The 15,011-nt window shown below is 35.2% G+C and overlaps 1 protein-coding gene across 15 annotated transcripts in view; it reads right to left on the minus strand.

Moving 5' to 3' along the window:
• Positions 1-15,011, minus strand: part of LRRFIP2 (LRR binding FLII interacting protein 2) — a 105,849-nt gene that overhangs the window by 22,348 nt on the left and 68,490 nt on the right. For 9 of the 15 annotated variants that reach the window (XM_023760897.1, XM_023760894.1, XM_023760893.1 and 6 more), the window contains 4 exons: positions 11,226-11,270; positions 9,736-9,852; positions 8,484-8,555; positions 3,487-3,657 (listed from right to left, as the gene is read on the minus strand). In XM_023760897.1, the coding sequence (XP_023616665.1) occupies positions 3,487-3,657; positions 8,484-8,555; positions 9,736-9,852; positions 11,226-11,270 (405 nt within the window). The remainder of the gene's footprint in view (positions 1-3,486; positions 3,658-8,483; positions 8,556-9,735; positions 9,853-11,225; positions 11,271-15,011) is intronic. The other 6 variants (XM_023760896.1, XM_023760895.1, XM_023760892.1 and 3 more) reach the window with 1 other exon arrangement.

The raw sequence follows: 15,011 nt of genomic DNA on the forward strand, positions 1-15,011 counted from the left end.
GGGAGGGAGAGAACAGTTATAGTACTAAAGAAAAGATGAGTGAATTCCTATAACCAATGAATGAGGAAAACATTACTAAGTGACTAAAAAATTCACAAGCAAGAAGGGGAAAGAGATAATAAATTAAATAAAAATAAAAACTTCTGAATAGCAAAAGACTATAAACAAAGTAAAATGACTGCAAAAAATAGCTACAACTTATATAAGAGACAAAAAGTTACTATCTCTCTATTATAGTCTCTAAAACTAGAAAGAAAAAAAACACTACTAGAAAAATGGACTAAAAGGTGAATTCACAGAAAAAAAATTGTTTTGAACATGAAAAGATGATCATACTAAGAGAAATAGAAATGAAAATCATATTTCTCTCTATAACACTAGTAAGAGTCCGAAAACTTGACAACATAATTCAGGAAAGTACTATGGGATAGGAAACAGGCCCTCTCATACATTTTGGTGGGAATACAAAATGGTATAACCCCTACAGAGGGAATTCGGCAGAATCTAGCGGCATTACCATACCTTTTGACCCAGGTAAACCCACTTTGATGACTCCCCAAAATTAAAAAGACCTACAGGTACATCATTTTTGCAGGACTATTTTTAACAGCAGGAGACTACAAACAACTCGAATGTCCATTAATAGGGAACTGGAAGAATAAACTATAGTACATCCACACAATGAAATATCTATACAGTGATTTAAAAAAATGAGGAAGATCTCTATATACTATAATCATAAGGTGGTTAAATCAAGGTGCAGAATGGTATTTACAGTATGCTACCATTTTCTAAGAAAGGAGGAACATATATATTTGCATATATTTTTTGAATGGCAAAAAATATATATCTTCTTAGATGAAAAAATGGAAGAATAAACTAGAAATTTAAAATTTTAAGGAAGGGAAATAGGGATGAAGAGAAAGAGCTAGAAGGTTGACTTCTTTGAATATGTTTTTTGTTGATTTGACTTCCGATATATGTAAACATTTTACATAACTGTAAAACAGAAATAAAAAGTAATTCCTCGGGGAAGCAACCCAAATATTCTCTGACATATGCATGGATTAATGTGGCATATATATATAATTTTCACACACACACACACACACACACACACACAGTGAAATCTTTTTTAGGAAGGAAATCCCATTACAAGATACAACATGAACGAACCTTGCTCGAGAGCATTATGCTAGAGAAATAAGTCAGTCATGAAAAGACAAATATATGAATCTACTTATATGAGGTATCTAGAGTAATAAAACTCATAGAGACAGAAAGGAGAATGGTGGTTGCCAGGAACTGGGGGGAGGAGAAAATGGGGAGATATTTAGTAAGTACAAGGTTTCAGTGTTATAAGATGAAAAAGTTTTGGACATCTGTTTTACAACAATGTGAATATACTTAACAGTCCAGAACTGTACACTCTAAAATGGTTAAGGTGGTAAATTTTGTTATATGTTTTTTTAACCACAATTAAAAGTAAAAATAATTTAAAAATAAAAAGTAAAAAAGCAATTTCTAAATATTGAAATAAAATGCAGGGAACTATATAACCAGTTAGCAACATAAGCACAGGGACAGAAACTATTTCAAGTAACTTTTAAAAACAATAGTTGGACTATGTGTAGCCTAGCAGTCAAATAACAACCAAAACAAAAACATAACTATTTTAAGTAATTATATTGTTGGTGGTAACGTTGGTATTGCTATTCTGGGTACTGTGGGATAATGCAATGAACATAGAATATAACATAATTACTATCATCCTCAGTGACTTTAAGAACGGAAAGTGGTAGTGTGGGGAAAAAAGAGATATACATATATAAGGAAGACTCTAAGTAAAAACCCTAGAGTCCTGAACATGAACTAGAACCATAAGCATACACTCATATTTTGACTTTAAAAACTTTTGTTTTTTAATTATTTTTAAAACTATCCCACATACATGTTCACCTGATGCTAAAAAAGCTTATAAACAGCGACGAACTTGGTGGCAAGTGCAACCCTAGCAACCATAGTAAGCTATATTGTTAAAATGTGCAGAGGGAAAATTTAATTTCACTAAAAGAGAAGCAGGGTTCCTTGGACAAACAGCTGATTCCAGATCTGTGCAGGAAATGTATCAGGTGAGCCTGGAACACCTTCTGTGCTAGATAGCAAAGAAGCTATCAAAAATAGACTCTTGAGCCCTAGCTGGTTTGGCTCAGTGGATAGAGCGTCAGCCTGCAGACTGAAGGGTCCGGGTTCAATTCCAGTCAAGGGAACATGCCTGGTGGTAAGGGCCTGAGGCAGGAGGTGGGGGGAGGGGAGAGAGGCGCAGCAGACTGAAGGGGGTTGATGAGGGGAAAAAGGGGACATATGTAATATTTTCAACAATAAAAATATTTTTTTAAATAGACTCTTGTCAAAACTTAGGAATCAACCTGAAGAGGTTCACATTAGTTAAAGGTTGGACAATTTGAAAGTCAGTTAGAATCTATATATATAAAAACCCAATATGCAAAGTGTCCCCTCGGGAATTGGACCAACCGGGAGTTCGATCGCTCACTATGATGCGTGCTGACCACCAGGGGGTAGTGCTGAATGAAGGAAGGCCCCAGCTGGAGGCCTGCAGCCACGGAAGTGAGGCCCCGGCCAGCAACTGGCAGCCACTAGGGACCCTACCCATGCACTAATTTCATGCACTGAGCCTCTAGTAAAATCTATAATTGATTAAAATCATCAAATGTTTAAATACTTGACTTCATAATATTTTTTCAAAAGAAACCAATAATGGATGACTATGAAAGAATGCTAAACAACCAATTCTTTATTTTGAAAACTCATAAAGTAAAAGAATCAAGTCTTTCTCTTGCCCTTCCTATTAAACTGTCTCTTACCTGAGTAGTAAGAGATGAGGGGACATTTCTCTTTAAAGATGGAGTTACACTTTAATTTTCCCTCTGCAATTTTAAGAACATAGTTTATAAAGCTCTAAAGAAAACATATATCAATTTCTGACCCATGTCTCCACAGTGCTGTTTCTAAATTACTGATTAAAAATTCTCTCCAATCATTTAGAAAACAGCTTTTCTTGAAAAATGGGGGAGGGGGAGAAGAAAAAGAAAAAACTGAACCATTGCATTGCAAGTCTTTGAAGCTTTGTGGAGTTCTAGCCAGTCAAAACAGGAAGAAATAAGTAATTAACTGTAACTGTCCCAATTAAGAGATAGAAAATAAAGATAAAATTTGAGTTCTATTCTATTTTCAGAAACTAAAGAAGGTTATAAGCTTCTCTTTAATAAAATAAATCTTATAAAAATTTAAAAAGAAAAATATTTAGGACCTGTTATGTTCTGTCAATTTCCTTGGACCAATTGGTTTGACTGAAACATCATTCCCAGGTATGATACATTTTTTCCATTAAGCCCAGCATTTTTTAAATGGGAGATTTTAATTTTCTGATCCAAGAGAAAGGTGTAATACAAGATGAGCAGTTACCTTTGATTTTTCTTCATTTTCTCTATAAAATTCTGCCATCTGTTCCTCTTGTTCTTCAATAACATCCTTGAGGGTATCTACCTGGTAGATCAAATTGTTCTTCTCATTGTCTAACTGTGCATTAGAAACCATGGCTTTCTTGTATTTTTCTTCCACTTCAGACAAAGACTCCTAAAAGAAAGTCCAAGTCATCAGCCTGATACCTAAAATACCATGTTCACATACATATACGATATATAATATATAACAGGAAAAGATAGCACTGGCACAAACACATGAAGATGCACTTTTGCAAAATACAAGCAGTTTGGGGAACTCCTTGTTTAGTAACATGCACATACAACAGGAGGATGATAAGCCAAAAAGGCCAATGTATATGCCCTCTGCTATCCAAGGCAAGAAAATCAAGCAGCAATGTCGCCTCTGAAAGATGAAAAGATGTGTAGACAACTTGTATTTGTTAGAGTAACAAAATGAAGAGTCACCAAGGTTTTCAGAAATGTTACTCTTACAGTTTTAACAACAAGCTATTTGGTATTCAGAATGCAATGATATAATACAATACAGCCTCATTTTATACAAGTGAACTTCGTACTCATTTGAATTTTGCTACTTCCTGGACATTTGTTTTCAGTACTTTCCTGGACTGCATAATTATGCTAATGTAAATGTATAAACATGTATTTCTAGTAATTATTCAACTTTTAGTCATATCAAAATAAGTAAACAATAAAAAAATGATTACTAATAAAAGAGCTACCACGCTCTGGCCAGCCGGTATGGCTCAGTTGGTTGGAGCATCATCCAAGGTGGTATGTTCAATTCCCGGTAAGGGCACATACCCAGGTTTTGGGTTTGATCCCTGATTGGGGCATGTCTGGGGGCAACCAATGAATGTATCAATGTCTCTCTCTCTCTCTCTCTCTCTCTCTCTCTCTCATGCCTGGGGGCAACCAATGAATGTATCAATGTCTCTCTCTCTCTCTCTCTCTCTCTCTCTCTCTCTCTCTCTCCGTCTCTCTCTCTAAAATCAATTAAAAAAAGTTTTTAAAAAAGAACTACCAGAAAATGCCTGAAATTTTATATTCTAAGTTTTCTGCGTAAAATAGCTTATAAGTCTGTTCTTTAATGACTATGTCTAAGTTACTAATGCCTACTAACTTTTTCAAAGCTAAAAAAAAAAAAAGTCATCACTATTGGAAATAAATAACTAGTGCAAATGTTTACCAAATCAAGATCAATGCTATGGAAATAAGAGTCCAGAACACTTATATTTATGATCAACTGATTTTTGACAAGAGTACTAAGACAACTCGATGGAAAAAAGAATAATGTTTTCAACAAATGGTTCTGGGACAATTGAATATCCACATGCAAAAGAATGAAGCTGGACTGCTATCTCATATCATACACAAAAATAAACTCAAAATGAATGAAAGACCTAAATGTAAGAGCTAAAACTATAAAACTCTTAAAAGAAAACATAGCTGTAAATATTCATAAAACTGGAGTAGGCAATATTTTCTTAGACATGACAACAAAAGCACTATCAATAAAAGAAGAAATAGAACATAAAAAATTGTAAATGTTTGTGCTACAAACAATACCATTAAGAAAGTAAAAAAACAACCGATAGAATGGGAGGAAATATTTATAAATCTTGTCTGATAAAGGACTTGTATCCAGACTATATAAAGGATTCTTACAGGTCAATAATAAAAAAGACACATAATTCAATTTAAAAATGGGCAAAGATTTGAATAGATATTTCTCTAAACGTACAATAAGCACATGAAAACATGTTCAACATCATTAGTAATTAGAGAGATGCACATCAAAACCACTTCAGACCTACCGGGATGGCTATAACCTACCTGGCTATAACAAAACAAACCAAAACCAAGTATCGGTGAGGATATGGAAAAACTAGAACCCTCATACATTGCTGGTGAGAACGTGCAGCTACTTTGGAAAATAGTTTGGCAGATTCTCCAAATGGTAAATACAGAATTATCATATGACCCAGCAACTCTATTCCTAGGATTCAACCCAGGAGAAATGAGAAGATATGTGTATATAAAAACGTGTACACAAAAATATTCAAAGCAGCATTATTCAAAATAGCCAAAAATTGGAAACATCCCAAATGTACATCAACTGACAAATAGATAAACAAAATGTGGTAAATCCAACAATGAAATATTACCCACACACATTAAAAAAAAATAAAAAATACACACAGACACCACATATACATGTTACAACATGGATGAATCTTAAAAATATTAAGCTAAATGAAAAGTCAATCACAAAAGACAACATATGGTATGATTCCATTTATATGAAAAGTCAGAACAGGCAAGTCCACAGAGACAGAAAGTAGATTAGTGACTTCCCAGGGCTGAGTGTGTGAGTGGGAGATAAGAAGTGGGAAATGACTGATAGAGGTTTCTTTTTGGGAAAATAAAAACGTTCTAAAATTGGGTTGTAGTGATAGTTATATTACTCTGTGGCTCTGCCAAAAAACATTGAATTGTGTACACTGTCAATGAGTAAATTTTATGGTATGTGAATTATATCTCAATAAAGATACACACACACTTAATAAAGTTTAATAAACTAGGATTGTATTAACAGGCAACATTTATTCTAGAATTGGGAACAAATATAATCCAAATAAAAAATATAAGCAGCCGAACCGGTTTGGCTCAGTGGATAGAGCGTCGGCCTGCGGACTCAAGGGTCCCGGGTTCGATTCCGGTCAAGGGCATGTACCTTGGTTGCGGGCGCATCCCCACTGGGGGGTGTGCAGGAGGCAGCTGATTGATGTTTCTCTCTCATCGATGTTTCTGGCTCTCTATCCCTCTCCCTTCTTCTCTGTAAAAAATCAATAAAAAATAAAAAAAAAATAAAAAAAAATATAAGCAAAGTCAACTGTATAGTAATTTAAATATGGTAATATCTTAATATAATGGAGAGTTTAGGATGATTCTGATCCATCTTAAAGGCTAATAGCATCCGAAGTTCTCCTCACAACTCAGTCCATATAAAATGAAGCATAACTGCATGAACACTGGAATCTAAGCTAGTTCAAGCAGCAAATACAAGATGCAATATATAACACAAGAAATCTGACATAAAACTTATGTAATGTACTCCTCCTTTAAACAAGATCACAGACAACGGTTTCAAATGTAAGTATCAAGGTAGCAGTGATTTTGATCTAGCTCACACAGGGATACACATTAAGAATTAGTTTTACTTAAATACACCTAAGGCAGTGATTTTCAAAGTGTAGGTTCTGAAGGAGCAGCAACAGCATTATCTGGGAATTGAATAAAAACGCACATTTTAACCGCCATCCCAGACACATTAAATAAGAAAATCTGAGAGTAGAGTCCGGCAACCTGTGTTTTAACAAGACTCAGATAATTCTGGGTGGGGAAAATGGGGGAAAGCACCCAAAGGCAGACATAGTTAAAGAACAAAGTCATGAACAATGACCCAGCATCCTTTTTAATAGAATACAGATATATCACATCCTGTGCTTCAATCAGATATTTTAAATGATTTTTCTCCCACTTGAAAGTCATTTCAAGATAAATATAACCTGAAGTTAAGTTCAATTATACACTGACCATAAATTAAAAAAGTGATCTTATCTGTTTAAAGTCTCAGATAAATTTAATCTGTTCTTTTGTAGCCTTCAAAAAATGGAATAAATGGTAGATCTAAGGTAAGAAAAAATGTTTTAAATAAAATAAATAAACAAGTAAAAATGCCTGAGTGGCTTGCTTGCTTTCCTGATACATTATATTACACACGAGATTTAACATGAATGTATTTATTTAATGTACTGGCTTTTTCCCCTTGATCCAAGATATTTCCAAAAGTCATACCTAAAACCTTGAAAGCAGGGGCAGATTAAATCCTGAAAATTAGAGCAATAAGACTAACTGAGCACAGCAGCTTCTAACCCTAATTCTCCTCATGTTTACTGACAACATCACTTTGCCACACCAGCAGCTTCCAGGCTTCCCTCAAGGGCAGTCTCCATAGGACTTCCCACGCTTTCTGATTTGAGTCTCACCTATAAGTTCCTTATGAACAATAATCACCTGCATGAAGATTTTGGCTGGTAGCCGGGCGACTTCAAATCACACCAGGGAGGCAGATGAAACCCTGGCCCATTATCCGGAGTCAGCTTTCTGAATGCCTTGCTTATGCTTTTTTAGAGGCCTGCTGTGTTTTCGGTTTTAAAAGGGATATGCATATGTTCAGAGAAACTTAATTTCCTCATATTAGGCTTGAACTTCATAATAAAACATAGGGAAGATAACCAAGTGCCATTTACAACCAAAGTGTCTGCCTCACATGGACACTTGCATTGAAAACTGGCAGCCATCCTTGCTTGCACAAGATAAGGCCCATTTACACTGATCTCCAAATTCGTTAAGGCACTGAATCTGTGTCATCCTTTTTGACCTATAGGTTAAAAACAACAAAGAAAGCAAGCACAGGCCTCATGCTTCAGAGTCCTTCCTCCAAAGGGAATATTTATAACAATGCTCTTAGATCCTTCTTCCCTCTGCCTTTAACAGAATTCGGTGACAGACACAGGCAACTCTCTCATTTACCTTGGAAGAATTTTAAGGTCAATTCACAGTAAAAAAATAAATAAAATAAAAAAATTCTTATAATACTTTTTAGGTGTTTGCCCAATTCAATTTTGTATGGCTAAGATACTATTTTACAAGGTTTAAAAACTGTAAGGTATAATATTATTGAATAGTCCAAAAATCATATACTAAACATTTAAACATAAGCAGAGATTGGAAGTTCGCCTTTCCTATGCATTGCAAGCTAAGCACATGCTTGAAAGACGAACACTGTTAGTGAAGCTATGTGCAGTGGGGTTAATAGAACTCGTGAAGCCACCATTACCAACACTTCTGCGTACAGACAGCATGCTTCGGCTGCAGAACGGGCCCTGATACCTTTAGTTCTTTAAGCCCCTGCATGTATCTCCCTTCTACATCCTGTATCTGGTCCTTAAGGTCATAGATATCCTGCAGGACATAGGAATGAACCGTTGCATAAAACCATCCACAAACATATCTTAAGTCTCAAAGAATTCAGATGAAAATGTGAATTGCAAAGGAATATTCCATAATAAAAGCCAAAAAAATCAGAGTACACAAACGTAACTGCCACTCCCAACCACTACAAAGGGCAAGCAGATCAGGTGACAGCAGGGCTGGAGAAGGTCTGGAGAATGTATCTAAGGAGTTAAACATTTTCTTGGCATTAACCCATGTTGAAACAGCATTAGCAAATGGGGGTGGGCTATATATAGAAAAGAGAAAACTACATAAATTATAACATTTTAACATAAATTTTAGAATTTTATAAATCACTTAAATATTTAGCATAATCTTTAGCTAGAACTAGTAAAATAGGTAGTAAATTAATTCTAAGCAGCAAATTTTACTGACTCATGCAGAAGCTTTTTAAAATGTAATAAATGGATATCAACAAAGTTTTCTTTCAATAATTTGGTTACTGATCACAATTAATTTTGGAGAAAGGAAGTAAAGGGAGGGAAGTTAAACATAAAACTTTTCAACACAATGTCAAATGAGAGTATCCTAAGGACCCCAAGCATTTGCTCCAAATGTTACCATAATCCTTATAAGGAAAGTGAAGCAGGTTGCATTTTAAATGGAAAATACTGTTTCTCTTAGTCCTGGCCCTGCTGTGGATGCTTGATTTAGGTGGGAAATAACTGACTCAGGGCCCTAAATACAATTCTGTAATTATAGGCAGGAACAATCATCCAAGGCCAATATACAGTTTCTGTATTGTACTTCCTCTGCCCCATTCATTCCCTCCTCAGTGGGTTTGTCTGTCTTTTATTCATTGATTCATTCAACAGACATTTATTGAGGTTCTGATAGGAGCCAGTTACAAAAATCTCACTTCAAGGAAATCATTCTCTCGAAGAAATACAAGTAAAGAGCAAGCACAAGCAAAGTCTGAGGCTGGAAAGAGAACAGAAAAAGTAACCACTCTCTTTCCTTTCAGACCAAAGTCACATTCTCAAACTGTATTAATAATTTTCTCTTAAAGAACTCATACTCCTTTTCTTTCTACTGCATCACATTAAATGTTAAATAGTTTCAGTATACTAGTATTCTGCAAAGAAGCCAAAAAATTGTTTCTAAAAAGCCACCAAAAATTGTGGTTTACCCGCAATTCACTTAATGAGGTGTCTGGATCTATTAAGCTGCTGGTGTCCCCGCTTCCTCGTCTGGATGAGTTTCCACTTAGAGGGGTTGTTGCTGAGGCAGAATTTCGAGATGAAGGCTAGAGAAAAGAAATATGACACTTCTAAGTCTTGTTTCTTGAAAAATGTTTGCTGTAGAAACTAAAAAAGGCAGGGAGGTGAAGGAGATCTAACAGTGTGGACGAGAAGTTACCAAAGTGCCACCCACAGGCAGTTCAGGTTGGCTTTGGGGAGGGGCACCCAGGGAAGGGCTCAGGCACTATAAGCATAACTCCCGTCACTCAAAACATTTTAATGGAATCTAGAATTCATAATAACTAAGAAGGAAATAGTTGTGTAAGAGTTGTTTGTTTTCTAAGTTTATCTTTGCTACACTGTGAACAATACTGGGGTGAACACATCAGGTTAATTTTTAGATTTAGAATTTTGTAATTGGTATGCTAATTAGCAGTCCTCTTATTTATTTCCCTGAAGCTGCTTCTTTAGGATCTTTTCTTTTTCTAATATTTTGTTAGAGTTGGAGATGCTATTTGCAGCTGAGAGCAACAACATCATGCATCACTATGATTTAGACTGCTCTTCCCACAATTAGTTGAAATGGGCGATTACGCTGTTGGATTAAAAAATGGCATAGATCTGTGCTGTCCAAAACAGTAGCCACAAGCCCAGTGTAGCTATTGAGCACCTGAAATGTGATTAGTCCAAGATGAGATTTTTTTAAAAGTGCAAAATATATACCAGATTCCAAAGGCTTAGTGCAGGAAAAAAACAATGTAAAATATCTCAATAAATTTTCATATTGATTATGTTGAAAATATTTTTTATATTTGGGCTAAATAAAATATATTATTTAAATTAATTTTACCTCTTTTACTGTTTTAATGTAGCTACTAGAAAATTCAAACTTACACACATGTGGCTTACTTACATTGGTGGCTTGCACTATATTTCAACTGGACAGAACTGGTATATCTTTTTTGGATACAGCATAAAAGTAATCCTAATAATTTCCTTAAGATGACTATCAAAAAATACTTCTGGAAGAAAGTTAGGGACTTTGACACAAAGCAACTCCCAGAAAAAAAAGTTATTTTACTTCAAAGAAATAATTTATCTGAAAGGGGAAAAAAATCTCAGCGGGTGTCACCACCATTCCTGAAGACACTTCATTTGCAGTGTCTTTGGTCCTTCTTCTCAGGACCAAATTCTAGAGGAATGAAAATCAAAACAACAGCCAAAAGCTTAGGAGGTGACATTCAGGGAAATAAAATGCAGTGTCTTTTCTCTTCCCAGTGCTTCACATGATTCAACCTCAGAGGAATTTGGGGGTCAAGGACAGGAAATAGATGAAGAGAGGAAGAAGAGCTCCATCAGCTCAACTGTTGTAAAATCAAGAATGAAAGTAACTGTAATTGACCTTGAGTTTCATTCCCTTAGGACTTTATATACTCACTCTTGTGTAATTTTCAGCATACTGTTTGTCAGATTTCTCATCCAACTAGAAAAGAACAGAGATAAAAATCAGGAAAGATGCTTAGGCATGTTGATTTTTTTAGGGGGGAAAAAGAAGTGACCTTATTTGAGTTCTCCAAGTTCAATTGATGTTTGGAACCTAAAAGTAAACATGCTAAAACTGAAATAAAAGTTGAAATATATAAGACAAAATGTCAAGAACTTAAATTCTTACCATAAGGAAGACATGAAGCAAGCAAGCAAGCAAGCTCTTCTTTAGCAAAAGTTTACAACTTTTAAATAGATTTTCTTTTCATGGAATTTGAACACATTAAGGAAAATTATACATAAACTTAAATTTTAGTATTGCAAATGTTAATACAAAAAAATATGTACACATCCACAGGAAAAGTCTGATACAACCAAAAGCTAAAAACTTTATTATCTAAACATTATTAGGACACAGGACACATAGATAAGACTAGTAAACTTAGCCAAAAAAGTTCAGATTGGACTAAAGCATGTTAAATATATCATCAAAAAGAATTTCCCCACAGCATTAAGGATTCAGTTGTTTGTCTTTTTGTTCTATTTTGTTTTGGGGTGGCGTGTGTTTTTTTTGTTTGTTTTTTTTGGTCATACATACAAACATTTTTTTTTAAATCAAAGAGCACAACAAAAGAGTATTCAAAACAAGCCTTTCCCCTACTACATCATATCCTGACCTCCAATTCTCAATCCAAGGGCAACCATCTCCCAAGTCTTTACAAAAATTCTAACAATAGTGTCCCAAATACATTCTATATCTTGTTTCCCTTATCAAGTTTCAAAGATTAGAGAAAGTACTTCATTTTTCTTCATAGCATTTATTGCTTCCTGACTGATATTAAATAATTTACTTATGTCTCTCTCTTTGACATAAGCTCTATGTCTGTGTTCTTTTCTGCAATCCTAACACCAAGAATAGCACCTGGCATATAGAACTCAAAATTTGTTGGACGAATGAAAAATTACTCTTACACCATCTATACTTGTAAACTGATCTCTATTTTAACAGTTGTATATGCACTAATATGCTGATAGGTTTTCAGGCTGTTTTAGGGAGACAGTGTTTCAAGAAGTGAGGTACCTCACCCTAGTCGGTTTGGCTCAGTGGATAGAGCATCGGCCTGCGGACTGCAGGGTCTGGGTTTGATTCTGGTCAAGGGCACATGCCCAGGTTGCGGGCTCCGTCCCCAGTAGGGGGCGTGCAGGAGGCAACCAAGCAATGATTCTCATCATTGATCTATCTCTCCCTCTCCTTTCCTCTCTGAAATCAATTAAAATATATATATGTGTGTGTGTTTTTTAAAGAAGTGAGGTACCTTAATGGTTTAATCAAAAACCCTAACTTTACAGCTGAGGAAAGAGAAATTCAGAGGCGAAAGGTTGAACAACTACAAAATGCCAGATCTGAATCCAGATCTGTTTTGTGAATTTTAGCCCAAGTATTCATATTTACTTCTATACACTGTCCCAATTACAATTGGTGCGAAACAGTCACATAGAGATTTAACTAAATAAAAATATACCCAGACTCCAGCTACCAAACCAACCCTCCCAGCCCAATCTAGAGAAGAGATTTAAAAACCTTTCTTAGTTAATTATTAAAATACAAAACGTCATTATTTCTGGCTCTTTTCAGACCACTTCACTCTAACTTCCTCATATTTTAAAGATTTTCTGTTCTTTTTCATTACATTATTGCATTCATTTTCTCAGTAAATACCTTTTATTATGAGTACTATATATCAATAATATTAGTACTACCTTAGACTTTGAACTCTTTTTGTTACTTCTTGCTATAATACTCTAAGAAGGAATTGATTTCAGTTTACGCTGATTTTTTAAAACTACATATGAAATGTTTTATAACAATCAGGCAATGACAGTAGTTTTTATATTGGCATTCTTTGCCATAAAAAAGGAATAATCTTCCATTACATTTATACTAGTAAAATACATTGCCTAATATTTAATGTGTTGTTCTTTAGAATGAAAGAAATACTATACCTAAATAAACTGCCTTATTTTCCTCAGAGAACCTTCCAACTCTCTTCTACTAATGAATTAAGGAGAAAAACAGAGCATTCAGAAACATTTTTCTAGGTCGATTTGAAATCCTGTCTCATATCTCCCCTCTCACAAAAATGACCGCAACCCTCCCATTTTTAATAGTCAACTTGGAATAAACTTACATTTTGGAGGTTGCATCACTGACCTAGTCCATCGCAACGTTGATTCTACTGCTTTCACTCTCTTCTGACAGATCCCAATTGTCGCAACATAAACTGGTGATGTGCCAAACCTCAGGGATTGTAAAGCCAGCAAAAAATGCCTAGAGCAGCCATGCCGCAGTCCAGTTATTTTGGCTGCAGTGACTTGGCCAGAGACTATTCAGTTCTCTGTGCTCAGCCCTTGTGCTACATTATGTGCTGCACTGCGTTTCAACAACATGCTAGCTGAAACCTGGTATTCTAAAGCCCAGTGCTCTAACAGCCAGGAGGTCTACACAGCTGCATTTCCCAAAGAGTATGCCAGATCCTGAAAGGCTTTTTAAAAGAATAAAATGTAATTGTGTTTACTGTATTAAAGTATAAAATAGGGAAGGGGTGAGAAAGAAAAGGGTACAAACTTTCAGCTATAAGATGAATAAGCTCTGAAGATCAAATGTAAAACATGGCAACTACAGCTGATTTTAAAAATTGTATATAAGATGGAAAAAAAAGAATATGCACTCAAATGAAAAATGACTGTAGATTAGTGAGAAATCAGAAAACAAAGGCTGTATGCACTACATGATCACAATTCTGTAAAACAAGCAAATTAAACTGCAATAGTGAAAATTAATGAAAATAATCAAATTGCTAAGAAGAAAAAAAAACTAAGCAAAGCTTTTATTTTGCCCTAGTAAGGCCTTGAGGACTTGTTCATTAATATTAACTATAGCTAACTATTCTCAAAAAATTTCAAGTAGCCCTAGCCAGTTTGGCTCAGTGGATAGAGCATCTGCCTGAGGACTTAAGGGTCCCAGGTTCGATTCCGGTCAAGGGCATGTACCTTGGTTGCGGGCACATCCCCAGTAGGGGGTGTGCAGGAGGCAGCTGATCAATGTTTCTCTCTCATCGATGTTTCTAACTCTGTATCCCTCTCCCTTCCTCTCTGTAAAAAAAATAAATAAAATATACAAAAGCTTCTCCCATTGACTTTAAAAAAAAAATTTCAAGTAAATATCATGCCACTGTGCTCTTAAATAATTAAATAGGTAATTTTCCCATCAAGAAATGGGCACTTTTCTCCTTAATGGTTGTAAATAGAGTCAACTAACAAGCTTGTAATATTTCATATTAGTATTAATGCACAAAAAAAGAGTATACATGATAGCAAACTTTATATTGCAATTTTAAAGTTCAAAAGTAATATTTTCTTTTTTTAAAAAATTATTTTATTGATTTTTTACAGGGAGGAAGGGAGAGGGATAGAGAGTTAGAAACATTGATGAGTGAGAAACATCAATTAGCTGCCTCCTGCATGCCCCCTACTGGGGATGTGCCCGCAGCCAAGGTACTTGCCCTTGACCAGAATCGAACCTGGGACCCTTGAGTCTGCAGGCCGACGCTCTATCCACTGAGCCAAACTGGTTAGGGCAAAAGTAATATTTTCTTAAAGAATTTCAAATTATCAACTAGTAAACAAAGTCTTAAAGATCTTTCACATATTTCAGTGATAAATACTTTTGCCTTATGTA

The sequence above is a fragment of the Myotis lucifugus genome, unplaced genomic scaffold, assembly GCF_000147115.1.
Source record: "Myotis lucifugus unplaced genomic scaffold, Myoluc2.0 scaffold_195, whole genome shotgun sequence".
NCBI classification, from domain to species: domain Eukaryota; kingdom Metazoa; phylum Chordata; class Mammalia; order Chiroptera; family Vespertilionidae; genus Myotis; species Myotis lucifugus.